Source organism: Podarcis cretensis, assembly GCF_951804945.1.
Source record: "Podarcis cretensis genome assembly, chromosome: 6".
NCBI classification, from domain to species: domain Eukaryota; kingdom Metazoa; phylum Chordata; class Lepidosauria; order Squamata; family Lacertidae; genus Podarcis; species Podarcis cretensis.
In genome coordinates, this window is record NC_137175.1 from 20286374 (window position 1) to 20301049 (window position 14676).

General features: G+C 43.6%; 1 protein-coding gene across 9 annotated transcripts; it reads left to right on the forward strand.

Moving 5' to 3' along the window:
• The first annotated feature begins 137 nt into the window (after positions 1-137).
• Positions 138-11487, forward strand: SPATA2 (spermatogenesis associated 2). Of its 9 annotated transcripts, none has more exons than XM_079979488.1 (4): positions 170-287; positions 1192-1387; positions 5460-5889; positions 7962-11487. In XM_079979488.1, exons 3-4 carry the CDS (start codon positions 5572-5574, stop codon positions 9198-9200), a joined length of 1557 nt encoding a protein of 518 aa, XP_079835614.1. In that variant the 5' UTR covers positions 170-287; positions 1192-1387; positions 5460-5571; the 3' UTR covers positions 9201-11487. The 9 variants fall into 9 exon arrangements, with proteins under 9 accessions (XP_079835613.1, XP_079835618.1, XP_079835614.1 ...); XM_079979490.1 differs by having other exon boundaries at positions 5463-5889; XM_079979487.1 differs by lacking the exon at positions 1192-1387 and having other exon boundaries at positions 138-287.
• Positions 11488-14676: the final 3189 nt, after the last annotated feature.

Sequence of the window (14676 nt, forward strand, 5' to 3'; positions counted from 1 at the left end):
GAAATCCATTTAAGTTATTTTGCTCAGAAGTGTATTGATGCAATGCAACGCATAGCTGCTGGGCTTTGGAGGGGATCCCGTGGCTTTACATTGTTTATGACGTCACACACGTGCAGGGAACGTCAATCTCCCGCTGATCCCGACGTTTCCATCGACTTAAGAAAAGCCCTTCTCTCCCCTCCCCACCCCTCCCCTCCTTCCTTATCTTTGCAGCTGCCAGAATCACCACCTGACGGACGTGCTCCCGGAGTAAGAAACGGGCACTAGCGAAAGGCGGAGCGAGGAAGGTGAGTAAGTACCATGCTGCTACTAATGAGGGTTTAAATATTTATTATTTAAATATTAAAAAAGCTAAAGATACAGAATTCGACGCATGCGCCCTCGAAGACTCGTTTCGCCAGGCGCATAGATACTAGAAAAAACGTTAGAGCAACTCATAGATTGGGGAGGAAAGATCCCAAAAGAGCCTAACGCCTCCAACCCCGCCGTGGAAGCTAGAATTAGAAATAAACGAAGGAATCGGTATGTTTTTGCATGGCTGCGATTAGGTGGCGAGCATAGTTGCCTTCCAGCCTCCAAACAAAAGTTAAAAAGGGAAAAACAGAAGATTATGCTCATTTCAAACTTAGGTTGCAACTTACTTTATTTTTTAAAATGTGATTTCTGCCCAGTTTGTGGCTCTCCCCCGAGGCATTCCGTGTACAGCATGTTAACGCTGAGGATAGTTTGGATCCTCAGCCTCCTTTTATACAACCCACCGCTGTCTGGAGTCGCACGCACACAGCACACACTTATTTACTTCACTTCTTGATCGTTAAAACACACACACACACACACACACCCCAAAAAAATCCTCAAAGCGGGTGACGAAAATATTTTTTAAAAAACCAGAATCGAGGAGAAAACTCCGCAACCCTCACTTCGCAAACACAACAAAGAACTAAAACGGATTAAAATTACTTCCGCTTCCCAAGCGCTTTTTAAACCAAATAACGCTTTTAAGCGGAGCACCGCGGAAGGCGCCGCCCTCCGCGTCGTTCTCAAGTGGCAGGGAGTTCCGCAGCGCCCCAAATGGACCGAGTTTTCTCAAATGCTCCGCCGCAGCCCAAGCCCCTTTTGCGGTTTTATTTGGGGTGGGGGGGGAGAGAAAAAGAACGCGGGGCAGAATTTTTTTTTTTTTTTTAAATTAAGGCCCGTGCGGACCCTCCGAGGGGCGAGTGTGAAGGACGCACACACAGAGAGAGCGAGAGGAGGTTTTGAGACAGGAGTCGCGCTCTCTTCCGGTTTCCGGTTGGGAGGCGGGGCAAGGAAGAGAGAGTGACAGGATGTTGCGCGTCCGGGTTACGAGCGACTTCCTGGCTGGCGAAAGTGGCGGCGGCGGTTGCAGGTCTGTGGTCCAGGGTGGGAGGCGAAGAGGAGGAGAAGGGGCAGTTGCTGCCGCCGCCAGCACCGCCGGCTTCTCGCGCTGCGCCTCGCGAGATTTCGAAGGGAGGGCAGAAGAGTCGGTGGGTACCGCTTCGCGACAGCGGGCGGGGGGCGGGGGAGGTTGGGGGCCGAAGGAGGACTGGGAAGCCTCTTGGGGAGAGGAGGGGGGCCCTCAGGCGACCCCCGGCTGGGGGGGCGAAGGGGAAGGCGGCGGCGGCGGGTGAGGGGGGGGTTGACTTCCTACTTCGCCCGTACTTCTCCTCCCCTCGGGCGGGTTCTCTTCCCGGGGTCCCCGGGTCCCTTCTCATACTTGGCGAAGGGAGCCTGTGAGGATTTCCGAGGTCTTCGTTTGTTCGCCCACCCTTCTCTCTCTCTCACACACACCCGCCCAGTTGAGGAAGGACTAGGCAGATGGTCACCCCCTGCAGTTGCATTTTTTACGCTGGCCTTCCTCCTAGCTTTAAGGACCTAGGTTTAAGGGTGTGTGTGTGTGTGTGTATATATATATATATATATATATATAGGTTGAAGGGTGTGTGTGTGTGTGTGTGTGTATATATATATATATATATATATATATAGGTTGAAGGGTGTGTGTGTGTGTGTGTGTGTGTGTATATATATATATATATATATATATATATAGGTTGAAGGGTGTGTGTGTGTGTGTATGCACACACACACAAATATATATGTACATACACACACACACACACAAACCAGCCCCCCTCTCTCTATATAATGGGGGTAGAGGCTGGTTTTGTTCGTTTAAATCTACCCCCCTCCCCTGCCACACAAAACGTGCCTCTGTTCTGAGCGCTGTTTTTGGCCTTGCACCTTGGAAGCAGCTTAGGCTCGGGCTGATGGAGAACCGTGGCCGAAAAGTAAGGAGCAGAGTGGTGCTTTCTTTCTGGGATTGCATTCCATGCCTGTCTCTCAGGTCAGGTTGTGCAAGGGACCAGGGGCCTATTTGTAGCTGGGGCGCACATCCATTGTAAGGACTGTGACCTTTGCAGGGTTGGATTTTACCCCCCCCTGGGGATGGGGACCTTTCCTTAGGAGTGAGGATCACCTTGCAGTTCTTTTCAAAATAGCTTGAAGGTGTTGATTGGTCACTTCATTGTTAGGCACTGACTTTCTGCTGGAAGAATTAAGTAATACACAGGGGCACAGGTCTTGTGATGTGAAAAGTTTCCAATGATTACTCTCTTGGTGTTTTTAAATTCATCTTTGTTTGTCTTTTTTATATTTATTTTCTGTTGTGGGACATCCATATATATTCAGCTCATGGTCCACAATCTAAATGAAGACTTAATTTAGAAAAGGGTGTACAGTAATCTTAGAAAGTGAGGGGCTCAAAACTATACAGTGGTACCTCGGGTTAAGAAATTAATTCATTCTGGAGGTCCGTTCTTAACCTGAAACTGTTCTTAACCTGAGGTACCACTTTAGCCCAAGGGGCCTCCCGCTGCCACTGCGCCACCACCACACAATTTCTGTTCTCATCCTGAAGCAAAGTTCTTAACATGATGTACTATTACCTCAGTTAGCAGAGTCTGTAACCTGAAGTGTCTGTAACCAGAGGTACCACTGTACTAGTAATGTTGGAATTTCCAAGACTTTCCACCTGTATTTTTTGTACAGATTCTGCATGCTTAAGTGTTTGCCAAAGGAGTCAGAAGCTAACGCCCTGATTATAGTGTTCTGCATTGTAGTCTATGGTGATAAGAAGAGATAAGCCTGAGGCTGGAGAAAGCGCAGGTGCGTGGCTCAGTAAGAATGGCTTCTGGTAGCTGAAAACTTGGAAGTTTGTCTGGTGTGATGTTGAGCTAAATTCTTGGATCTGTAGATACATTTTCAAAAATCTGTCTTGTCTGTAAGCTTCCAGAAATAAAACATTTAATACCCATTTAACTTTACACAGGGAATAGGCCTCCTGCAAGCTGCCTTGAGTTTAGTCTCTGCAGAGTCAGGGCTCTGGCATTTACATCTGAAGGTGCTAGTAAGCTACTTTGCAGGAACTGAACATATACAGATGGTAAGCCATAATTAGGATGGAAAAGAGATGCAAATATTATACATTTTTCCAAAAGAATGTAGTTGATTCCAACACCTCTTAGTCTAGTGTTGCAGGCTGCAATTCTACCTAGAACAACGTCCAAGTGAACTCAATGTGATTTTTTTTCTATAGAGGAGTGTGCCTCACATCACAGGGTAAAGCTCCTTCAGAACCACTGATAGACAAAGCTGAACAATTTGGCATTTGATCAGGCACTATGTGGAACTGCTTTTTCTTATGAGCAATAATGTTAATTTCCCCATATGATTGGTTTCGAAGTTGTGGATGATTTCACATAAGCAGGAAAATTGTTGTAGGAGTTGACTGTTCAAATTACACAGGCCTTCATTTTATTAGCCATTAAAGAAAAATGCCTAGTGTAGTATTCGGCTTATCCCATGTAGAGGGCTGAGTTGCATCCTTTTTTGTCATTTATTACTTCGGTGATGAATTTGAATAGCAGAGTGTCACATTGCAGTAAGATTACATCAAGTTCTCTAGCCAAACAAAACTTTCTGTAGGCTTTATAGAATTGACTTACAGTGGTGCCTCGCAAGACGAAATTAATCCGTTCCGTGAGGTTCTTCGTATAGCGGTTTTTTCGTCTTGCGAAGCAAGCCCATTGACAGCTTAGCGGATTAGCGCTAGTAGCGGTTTAGCGACTTTTAGCGGATCAGCTGATAAGCGGTTTATCAGCGGATCAGCTGATACACGGTTTAGCGGCTTAGAAAAAGGGGGGGAACCCCGCAGGAACTCACAAGACATTTCGTCTTGCGAAGCAAGCCCATAGGAAAATTCGTTTTGCGAAGTGCGTCCAAAACGGAAAACCCTTTCGTCTAGCGGGTTTTCCATCTTGCAAGGCGTTCGTCTTGCGGGGCACCACTGTACTTGTCAGTTCTGATCCCTAACCCAGTGAAACACCATTAACAAGCAAGATGACATTCCTCCCAAATGTTCAAAGAGTTATACATATACCACACCAGTAATCCTTATAACAACCATTTAAGGTAAGTGAGGGTTGCCCCAATGTTGCACATCCAGCGATGAGACCAAGCACGAGTTTCTTGCCTAAGGCCACCTAAGTAAGTTCATAGTAGAAGGCACAATTTGAACCGGAGGCTTTCTGATTCACAGCTCTGTCACTAGGCCAGTATGCTGCAGTAGCAGTCATTGTTGGTTTTGTTTTGGACACACACCTCTCTTTTTTTCCTCCCCCCCTTTTTTCTTCTTTAATCCTTCCGCCCTCCTGGTTTCTTTTATTTCTTTGTAAAAATTCATTGTGGGACACTTGCCTCATAGTTTCCCAACTATTCCCAACTACAAAAAGATGTTGGGAATGGTCCAGAAACAGGCAACCCAAGTTATTAAGGGGATGAAGCCGCTCCCCTGTGAGGAAAGTTTGCAGCATTTGGGACTTGTTAGTTTTGGGAAAATACAAGTAAAAGTGACGTAATAGAGATGTTAATACTAATTATGCATGGTGTGGAGAAAGTGGAAAGTGGAAGTTTCTCTGTCACATAACATGAGAATTTGTGAACATCTCAGGAAACTAAACATTGGAAGATTCAGGAAAGGTAAAAGGATACTTCTTCACACAGTGCATAGTTGAACTGAAATTCACTCGCTTCCAGAGGAGGCAGTGGTGGCTGTGAACTTGGATGGCTTTAAAAGAGGGTTAGATAAGATTGTGGAGGGTAAGGCTATCAGCAGCTGATAGCCATGATGGCTATGCTCTGCTGCCACAGTGAGAGGCAGCATGTCTGTTAACACCAGCTTCTGGGAATTGCAGGTGGACAGAGTGCTGTTGCACTCACATCTTTATAAGCTTCCCACAGGCATCTGGTTGGCCGCAGTGAGAACAGAATGCTAGACCACATTGGCCTTGATTCAGCAGGCTCTTACAATAGTAAAGTAGGGTGAGAGATGAGAGATTTTAGTAGTAATGGTAAGTGATTTGTGTCTTCTTTTCTTTCAGAAGACTCTGCAGCACTATCTTACATTGCCGCCTCCTCCTCCCCAGCCTGCCTCACTGTAGCCATGAAAGAGATGAGGTAGCCGCCCTTGAGCGTGCTAGAATCTAACTTCAGATGGATGCAAAATATAAAGACGATGTATTTAGGAAGTATGTACAGTTTCATGAATCCAAATTGAATACCTCTGACAAGAAGCAGCACTCAGTTAGTGATGAGTGTCTACAAGTGACAGCTTCAACCTTACTCTGTTTTCCCAAGATTGATCCCTTCTACAGATTCCGGCTGATAAAATTTTATGAGATAGTTGAAAATTCACTTAGGTCCTTGAAATCTTCAAGTTTGCGTTCACTCCAAAATGCATTTGGCGTTCTGGAATCAGTTGGAGTTAATCTTTTTCTTTACCCTTGGAAGAAGGAATTCAAAAATATAAAGGTAAGAGTGTGCAAATATGTCTTTTGTAATCTAAATATTTGTGCTTTCAACTCTTAAAAGGGCATCTGTTCTATCTGTAAGGTGGTGTGTAGCACTCAAATTTATTCCAAAGATTAAAAAATAAATGCAAGGCGAAAGTCTGGTTGCTTTTATAAATGCATTTAGGGCAGTTGTGCCCAGACTTCATGTCCTTTGTTCAGACCAGTTAATCTTTATTGTAATTTAGGATGCAAAGTAGATTTTCACCTGAAATAACGATTCAAGAAAGCTTGCCCTGTGAGCTTCAGTTGGGTTGGAATTTGGCTTTAAGTTTTGTTACTATAACCCTGATTTCTGCATTCAGCCTTGCCAATTCCTATCCTCGAGTTCAGCGAATATTTTCATTGCATTTTATTTTAGAATCACCTCATTATTCTAAATGAATAACTTCAGTGCAATTCCTCAATGTACATTTCTCACCCACTTCCCTAGTGCTCTCCATACTGTGGCCTGTAAGGAAAATAATGAAAAGTTCAGTCATGAAATGTAAAGTTAGAAAGAATAAATAATGAGAGTTTGGTATTGGTCTCTTTTTACCTACCCACCCACCCAGGAAAGTGTTATTCTAGCCTGAATTTTCAATTCTTTGCACTAATAGTTTCTTAATGAATAGTATAGATGGTGTGTCCCTGTATGGTAGGAAGCCTAAAGGTCAGCTACTGTATTTACAGCATGAGCTGGGAAAATCTTGATCCATCAGATGTTATTGGACTATAGCTCCCATCAACCATTGCCACAGGAATGATGGGAGTTGTGACCCTTCAGATGTTGGACCACAGGTTCCTCATTCTGATTTACATGGTTGAAAAATCCTCTACACCTGACCCATTGGATTCCTGTAGCCTTGATGCTGGTGTTCAAGAAGAAGAATCGTCCACAGCCATTTCCAGGGCATGTGTATATAAATCTGGTGTTGCTTCCCATAATCTAAGCTAATGTATAAATTGCTTTTCTAGTCCTAGTAACAGTGTTTTAGATCCTGATGCCAATTTATTCTCTGTATCTCCCCTTCCTTTTTAAAATATATTTTAGTGTTTGGAGCAGTTAAGGATTCTATCTAGCAATACTGGTCATGATTCTAGCAAATATATCAACACCAAAACATTAGTACAGTTTAACTATAAATCTTTACAATTTCACTGACTGGTTTTAGCAAAACATGCATTTTCTGTACCCGTCCCATCATTTCAGTTCCTCCATGGTTTCCTAGGTACCAAAAATATCCAGTTGTCCCACCCCACTACACCTGATACAGTTCTCTATGGTAGATTAAAACAAAGTATACTATCGTGGAAGATGGGAGAACTTTTGACTTAAGAATACCTTTGGGTCACAGATTCACCCTCTGCCTGGTTTAATCTTTACTGGAGTATCATACTTAACTGTAGAAGTTGAATCAGAGAGCAGTTGGTATGGTAAAATTCTCTGGTGAATGTATTGCCACGGGGTGGTATTCATCTCTTGTGTCCTGTCAACACAAGGATTTCTGCTTGCCCAACAGAACTTTAGCCCTGCCTGCTCCAAATCTTCTATGGAGGGTTGGGAATCCCTAGAACATATTTAGGGGATACACAGAGGGAGGAAAGACCTGTTGCACAAGCAGGAATCCGTATGCTGACATTACCACAATGTAGCCATGCTTTGGCTGCAACCAATTGAAATTAATTTGCCTTAGTGTGCTCAAGTGGATTGTGCATAGAATTATCCTGAATTTTAGCACCAAACCCTGTTTTTTGAAAGTGTATGACCCCCTCATGTGGCTATAACCAGTGCTTTCCCCCCAAAAAATGTTTAGGGGTACTCTCATTTTGACTCAAGAAAATCACCATCTTATAGTTCAAATTGGGGAAAATAAATACAGTAAATGGACAAAAGTACAAAGATTTACAAAATGTTTAGGGGTATGCATCGCCCTACGTCCCCCCCCCCCAAAAAAAAGCACTGGTTATAACATATGTCACTATTTCAGAATTACATTTGAGCACTTAGTTGAATACTATGTTTACCATTTTTTTTCTCTTTCCCATCTTCAGACTTACACAGGACCTTTTGTTTATTATGTAAAGTCTACAATACCAGATGAGGATATAAGACAGATACTTAACTCAATGGGATACATCCAAGAACTTGGAACTATGTATAAACTCAAAGACATGGTTGATACCCTCCAGGTAAAGATGGTATCATTTGAACTTTTCTTGGCCAAATTAGAGTGTGAACAATTGATTGAAATTCATTTGCAAGTGAAAGATAAAGGTTACACAGAACTTGATATTGTAAATGAAAGAAAGAATAGCAGTGATGTCCGAGGCTGCTCAGATGCCTTGAAGCGTCGTGCAGAATGCAAAGAAAATCTAAACACTTCCATGTCACGAATGGTACTTCAGAAATCTGCAAGTGAGAGAGGCTGTAAAGATTACTTCAAGCCCAAAGTTAGCAAAGCTTCTAAATCAGTGGATGCCTATGATAGTTACTTGGAAAATAAGAAGCCACCTTTGATGACATCCTTGAGTCTCAGAAAAGAACCCATTTTGGTTGATACTGAAGATGACATTAAAGATGAAATAATTCGTCCTTCACCATCCCTCCTTGCCATGTCAAGTTCTCCGCATGGATGTTCTGATGAATATTTGCCAGTTTCATCCCATACCAACGGCATATTAAGAACGGGTATTCCATACAGTACTTACTATTCCCCTCAAGATGATTTAGATTTATATACTGACTCTGATTCTAGAAGTATGTTCAAGAGACAAGAACCCACTAAACATGATGTATGGCTGCTAAAGAACGATGCCAACCCAACTTACCATAAACGTACACATCTAGCCAAAGATACCACTTCCCTTAAGTGCCAAAACTGTGGATTATCTTGCGGCACCTCCATTTGCCAAAAGTGCGACAACTTGCTCATCTGCAGGCAGGAATATCCACCAATGAAGCAGAGCAGCTATTCACTCAAAACTCTTGCAAGTGAAGGCATATCTTCTGGGTCGGTGATAAGGGAGAAGCCTCAGTACATGTTGCAGACTCAAGACCGAGTGTCTCAGTACAGTTCAAAATCGAAGCCTTCAGGCTCTTCACGCTGTGGATTTTGCAACAGACCAGGAGCTACAAACACATGCACTTTTTGTTCAAAAGTTTCCTGCGATCCTTGCCTCACTGCTTACTATTATGATCCCTGCTGTCGAAAAAGTGAGCTTCATAGGTTCTTGCCAAACAATCAGTTAAACTATAAATCAAACCAGCTACCACACATGGTTTATAGATAGACCTTTATTTTTATCTTCTGTTTTTTGGAAATCCTATAATTTGGGACAAAAGGGCTAAAAACACAAAACATTCTGATGTTCCTAGAAGTATCCTACTGACCTCTTAGGAGAAATAAAAAAGTAGACACGCCCTAACATTGGACATATACATCTTAACATAGTGCCAGTCTTCAATGATGTGACTTTACAAATGTTGTCTATTCAATAATTGACACTGCTGCTATTGTTTTAGGTGACTCTTAGCTGCTTTTCCATTCTAGATGGGAGAGAGGAGCAATTTTTTCCTTTTTTTTTAGAAGCAGGCAGGTATTGCAATTCATTTTTTTCTAAAGACATCATATGTCTGTGCTTTGTGGCTGTCACACTGCCTCATCCACATAACACAGCACCAGAGTAGTAACTAGAAAGATGGCCAAGAAACTTAAGAACAGCATTTTCAGTGAATTGTGAAATTGTCTGTTTTGGTAACTTGCACGGAATATTCCTTTGTGTTTGCCAAAAAAGTGATTTTTTTTTATTTTAAAAAAGGAAAATTAATAGCATTACTTAAGCTCCAAAAGGCAAAATCACCATGGCATCTATTCCTTGTGTCTCTTCTACTTTTCCTTCACCATCTCAAGCATATAAAATCAAATTCTAAACTGAATATTTGCTTTATTTTTCGGTGTTGCCAATACACCTTGTGTGTGTGGTTGTTTTTTTAACTGTTCTAGTATTAAGAAGTGAATCAGTATGTGTTACGTTACGCCTGGAGTGTTCCCAATGAATTATGATCAGATTCACCTTCTGTTGCACATGTATCAAATCCAGTTGTTTCTACTGTAAATAGGTGATTTGGAAGCAGATTATTTTTAAATAAATATATTCAGTATGTTGTGGTTTTTTAAATATATATATATATATATAAGGTCTTGTAAATGAAGTCTCTGGGTTATTTTTTCAGGTAACATTATTTTTTCCTTGTACTGTATTTCACCTACAGCTTATTACAGCTGTTGTGGTAGACAGGTGTCCCTCAAATCCATTAGTCTCTTTGCTTCTTTCACCTGGTTTGAAATTCTGCCTCTGGAGCTTTGTCAGAGAGAGGTGGGCAAGTCACTTGGCTCCAACCGTTTCATGCAGAAGTGAAGCTTTTCCCCTTGTAATGATTTTTAGCCACAGCAAGGATGTAGAAGATTCGGCTATGCATACATGCTTTCTCCCATCCATGCTCACGGGAGTGTGTTTGCATAAAGTACACAGCCACAGCGCACTAGAAATAATGATGGTTAAAATAACAGGGATTGCACCATTCCCAGCCAACTGAAATTTCTTAAGCCACAAAGGATATCAAACTGTCCTTTTTAAATAATTCGCCCTTTATGTTTAATTGCTATTCCATTGCATTGAGTTTTGAACTTTGTGGCAGATTACATTTGACCTTAAAACTGTTAATTTTTAAGAGCGTGGTTGTTGATTCTAAGACTTGCAGTCCTTTCACCCTTTCTGTGACAGAAGCTTACATGAATAGCCAGTGTGTGGCAGGGGTGGGGGTGGCAGAAACATAAAGGGATTAAACACATTGTAGATTTGGTGAAATTCTTCTGTTGTGATTGAGCATCAAATACACTGTTTCACATGATCTTTCTGGAATGTTGCCAACAGCAAAGCGTTACCAAGAAAAGAATACATGGTTGAGAAAAGTAGAAATGAGATTATTGCGATGGCATACTACTGCATTCAGCATTTTATTTTCTTTGCAGGCAAGTATTAGCTTGCTGACTGGGAAGGTCTGTGTAAAATCATTGCTTAAGTGAACGATGAAGGTTTTCATAATCTTAGATGGATTTTTTTTTTAGAAGCATATATTCATATACCTGTAGATAAAATGTGTATATAATGCCAAATTTGAAATAATTTTACTCTTTCTAAAGTATCAGCCTGTAGAGTTCATTTTGATGTATTCCGTTTCTGCTCAGCCTCTTCCGAGTACCATGCCTGTCTTTCCTTGGCTGCTATACTGTACAGCTTCTAGTTCCTCTCTTGTTCAGGTTCCATACTACTACTCACATGACACTAAATGAACAAAAACTGTGATGCCACGTAATTTATACAGTGAACCTAGCAGGGACTAATTATATTGCTTTAAAAAGAAAAAAAACAGTCCTGTGTACATATTTGTCATGGAATACCTGTGGTATTTAACAGTGTTAAATTGCAAGTGATACCATGCAAACTATACTTTTATGTGTATCTTACTGTATGAGGTTGCTGTGATTGAGACAGTAAAATATATGTTAATTTAAAATGCAGCTGCTTGGCATCTGATTTGTTAAACATCTGAATTTCTGTGTTATGATTTGTAAAGAAGCACATCACTCTCCTAAAAGCTTGATTTTTGGGGGAGTGGGGATTTAAACATTGAGCTCATTTTTGTGGAGGGATTGTAGCACATACCGTAATGGCCACCCGCTTCACAATCCAGGTTATGCTTGCCCTCACCACAGTCTGAGGTTGTGTATTAATCCTATTTTCAGCTAAAGCTGGAAGATTTTTGATGCTCCTCCCTACATCTCAGCAAAGCCAGCCCCATGGTATTTGAACCTAGACAGGAGAGGGGATTCTCCTAATAAGCATTGGCAGTGGAAATCCTTTGCAAGGATTTATACTTACAAAATGGGGCTTTCTTCCCTCTCCTCTCCATGTGTCCCCTGGAACGGGTTTGGGGTTGGGAGGTCAAGAGAACACCCAGAACATACTGTGGGAGAAGAGGGGGCATTGTTCCATTGGGCAAGCTGCAGTGCTTGCACAGGTGGGATGTGCAATGTCTAATCCCACCTCAGATATTTTTGCCCTTCCCTTCCTCCCTGAAAATAGATCATGGTGGCTGAGGCTGATGGGAGTTGGAGTCTTAACAGCATTTGGAAGGCCACAGCTCCCCACTCTTCTGTTAAAGCTTACATTTGCAGCAATATGAGCTGGAAACCTAGAAAGGGTGAACGTTTGAGCATACGGAGTTTTCTGGTGAATAGCAAAAGGTTTTGTTTTATTTTCTCTATGACACTTGTCAGGAGCTGGAGTCAAGCATAAGAGATCAGCAATAAAAAACACGGTGTCAGTGAAGTTAACTCTCTTAAGAAGCCAAAACAGGTCTTGGGCCAATGAGGCAGTTTCAAGGACTGAAGGTCCCCACCACTCCCTAAGGCTCGTCTTCTCCAGGGTCTTTCCCAAGCAGTTGAAGACTCTGTCCGTGTACAACCAGTATCTGCTGTGCCCTTTTCATTTCTCTGTGTGTTCTAGGAGACCAATGGGGAGGGGAGCTAGTCTCATCTGGAAGGGGAGACTCCCTGGCTTCTTTAGCTGCCTACCTCATTGCGGCCTCTTGGTCTGTTCCAGCCTCCAGTCTGAACTGCTCTCTGCCACAACCTCCTCCTGCTCACTGAACCCTGTTACCTCTTCTACTTCCAACACCACCTAGTCTGCCCCCTTTTCTCCCTCTGACCACTCACTGTCATCCCACCACCAGTCCCCTTGCTCTGAGCCTTCTTCCCCTGGGAGTTCTCCTGGGGGTTCCTCAACAGGTTCCTCCCACCACTTTTCTGCATCCACCCAGTCCATGACTTCACTCATATGACTACATCCCAAAGGCCATTTTTCAGCAGCGATAGAAACACTTGCTTTAGAGGCAGGGATCCACATTTTCTTGGACAACATAGAATTGCAGCATTGGAGAGAGAGATTAGTCCTGGATTTACCAGTGCTCTTAAGACGGTGGGCTACAGCTCCCATCCTTAACCATTGGCCATGCTAGCTAGTGCTGATGGGAACTGGAGTCCATGGCAGCTGGAGGGGACCTGATTCAGTCTAACAGCCTGTTTGATGTAGGAAAGCTAAAGCATCTGATTCTCCAACATCTTCAAGAGTTCCAGTGGAGATCCTGCCAACACTTGGTAACTGCTTTCACTGTCAAACTGCTCTCACCATTAATGAGATTCCACCCCCTGCAGAAGCAAAGGCTGGACGTTGCAATTCCTCCATGACAAATGTACACCTATTGGGGGAATGTTCTATTAAAGTAAAGCATAGCTTTACATTTTAAGACATCTGCAATACAGAACAGGAAATGCAACCACAGAATTGGGCACCTCTCAGCCAGCCACAGCCGGACATATGAAGCTGTTTTAGCTGATTTACCTATCTAATTGTGTGGGGTAGCTGAAAACGTCGGTTTGATGTAAGAGTTTTTAGCTAGTCCCCAAACGAATGTTTGGCACAGGCCTAACAGCATTCAAGGCTGTTCTGTAGGTGTGAGCCATGGATTTGCCCCAAATGGGTGAGATTCAGCTCTGTTGAGCTGATAGGAACAGCTAGTCCTGGCTCTACTATTGGGCAGAGCGATGCCGCCAACACGGAGTAGTGGCAAAATGTTGGAGAATGGCACTGTGTCTGCCACGTGTCCTGTCCTGCACCCCTAAGATAGACAGCTGCCTTCAGGCTGATGATGCTGACCCATAGCCAGGCTTGAAGAAGAAATAGTAATCTGCTAGCCTGGGTGACTTCTGTATGTGGAAGGGAGCCAGGGGCATCGTGACCTTTACCTCAAGCAGCAAATGTCTGGTGTTGCCCCTGTTCCATCTACATCCCCTGCAATCATCACATGTGTGAGGAGGGGTGGTGGTCAGCAAAATGTGTGCATCACCAAAGCCCCTGAGTTTTCCTTGCTGTCCGGTGAGCCCAGACCTTCAACAAAGAATTTCTCTCTCTATAAGACGCACTTTTCCCCTCCTAAAAAGTAAGGGGAAATATGTGTGCGTCTTATGGAGCAAATGCAGGCGGGAGGCTCTGCTCAGCGCTCCCTTTAAAGAGCCGCGTGGAGCATGTGTGCGGCTCTTCGGGACTTTTTCCCAAGGAGGGAGAAGGGCTGCCCTTCTCCCTCCTCGGGAAAAGCCCCCAAGAGCTGCACACACACTCTGTGCATTCTTTAAAGGGAGTGCAGCTCTTGGGGGAGCCTTAGCCGCGCACAACCTCTCCCGGGCAGGGGGATGAAGGCTCCCCTTGCCCTGGAGAGGCTGCGCGCAGCCAAGAAGAAGCCAGGACAGCCAGCAGGATCGCTGCGCTGCAATCCCGCTGGCTGTCCTGGCTACTGGATTAGCCGAGTGAAGCCTCCACAGGGGAGCCTTCATCCCGCTCCCCTGCGGAGGCTTCGGGGCTACCCCAGAAGCCAGAACAGCCAGAGGGAGGGCTCCTCGGGGAAAAGCCTGCAAGTGCCGCACACACGCTCCACGCGGTTCATGAAAGGGAGCGCTGAGCAGAGCCTGGGATGCATACAGACTCTGCTCAGCGCTCCCTTTAAATAATATTTTTTTTCTTGCATTCCCCCTCTAAAAACTAGGTGTGCCTTGTGGTCAGGTGCGTCTTATGGAGCGAAAAATACGGTAACATTTGGAGAACATGAATCTATATAAACCACAGAAGGTAGAGGAGTCAAAGTAGCAAA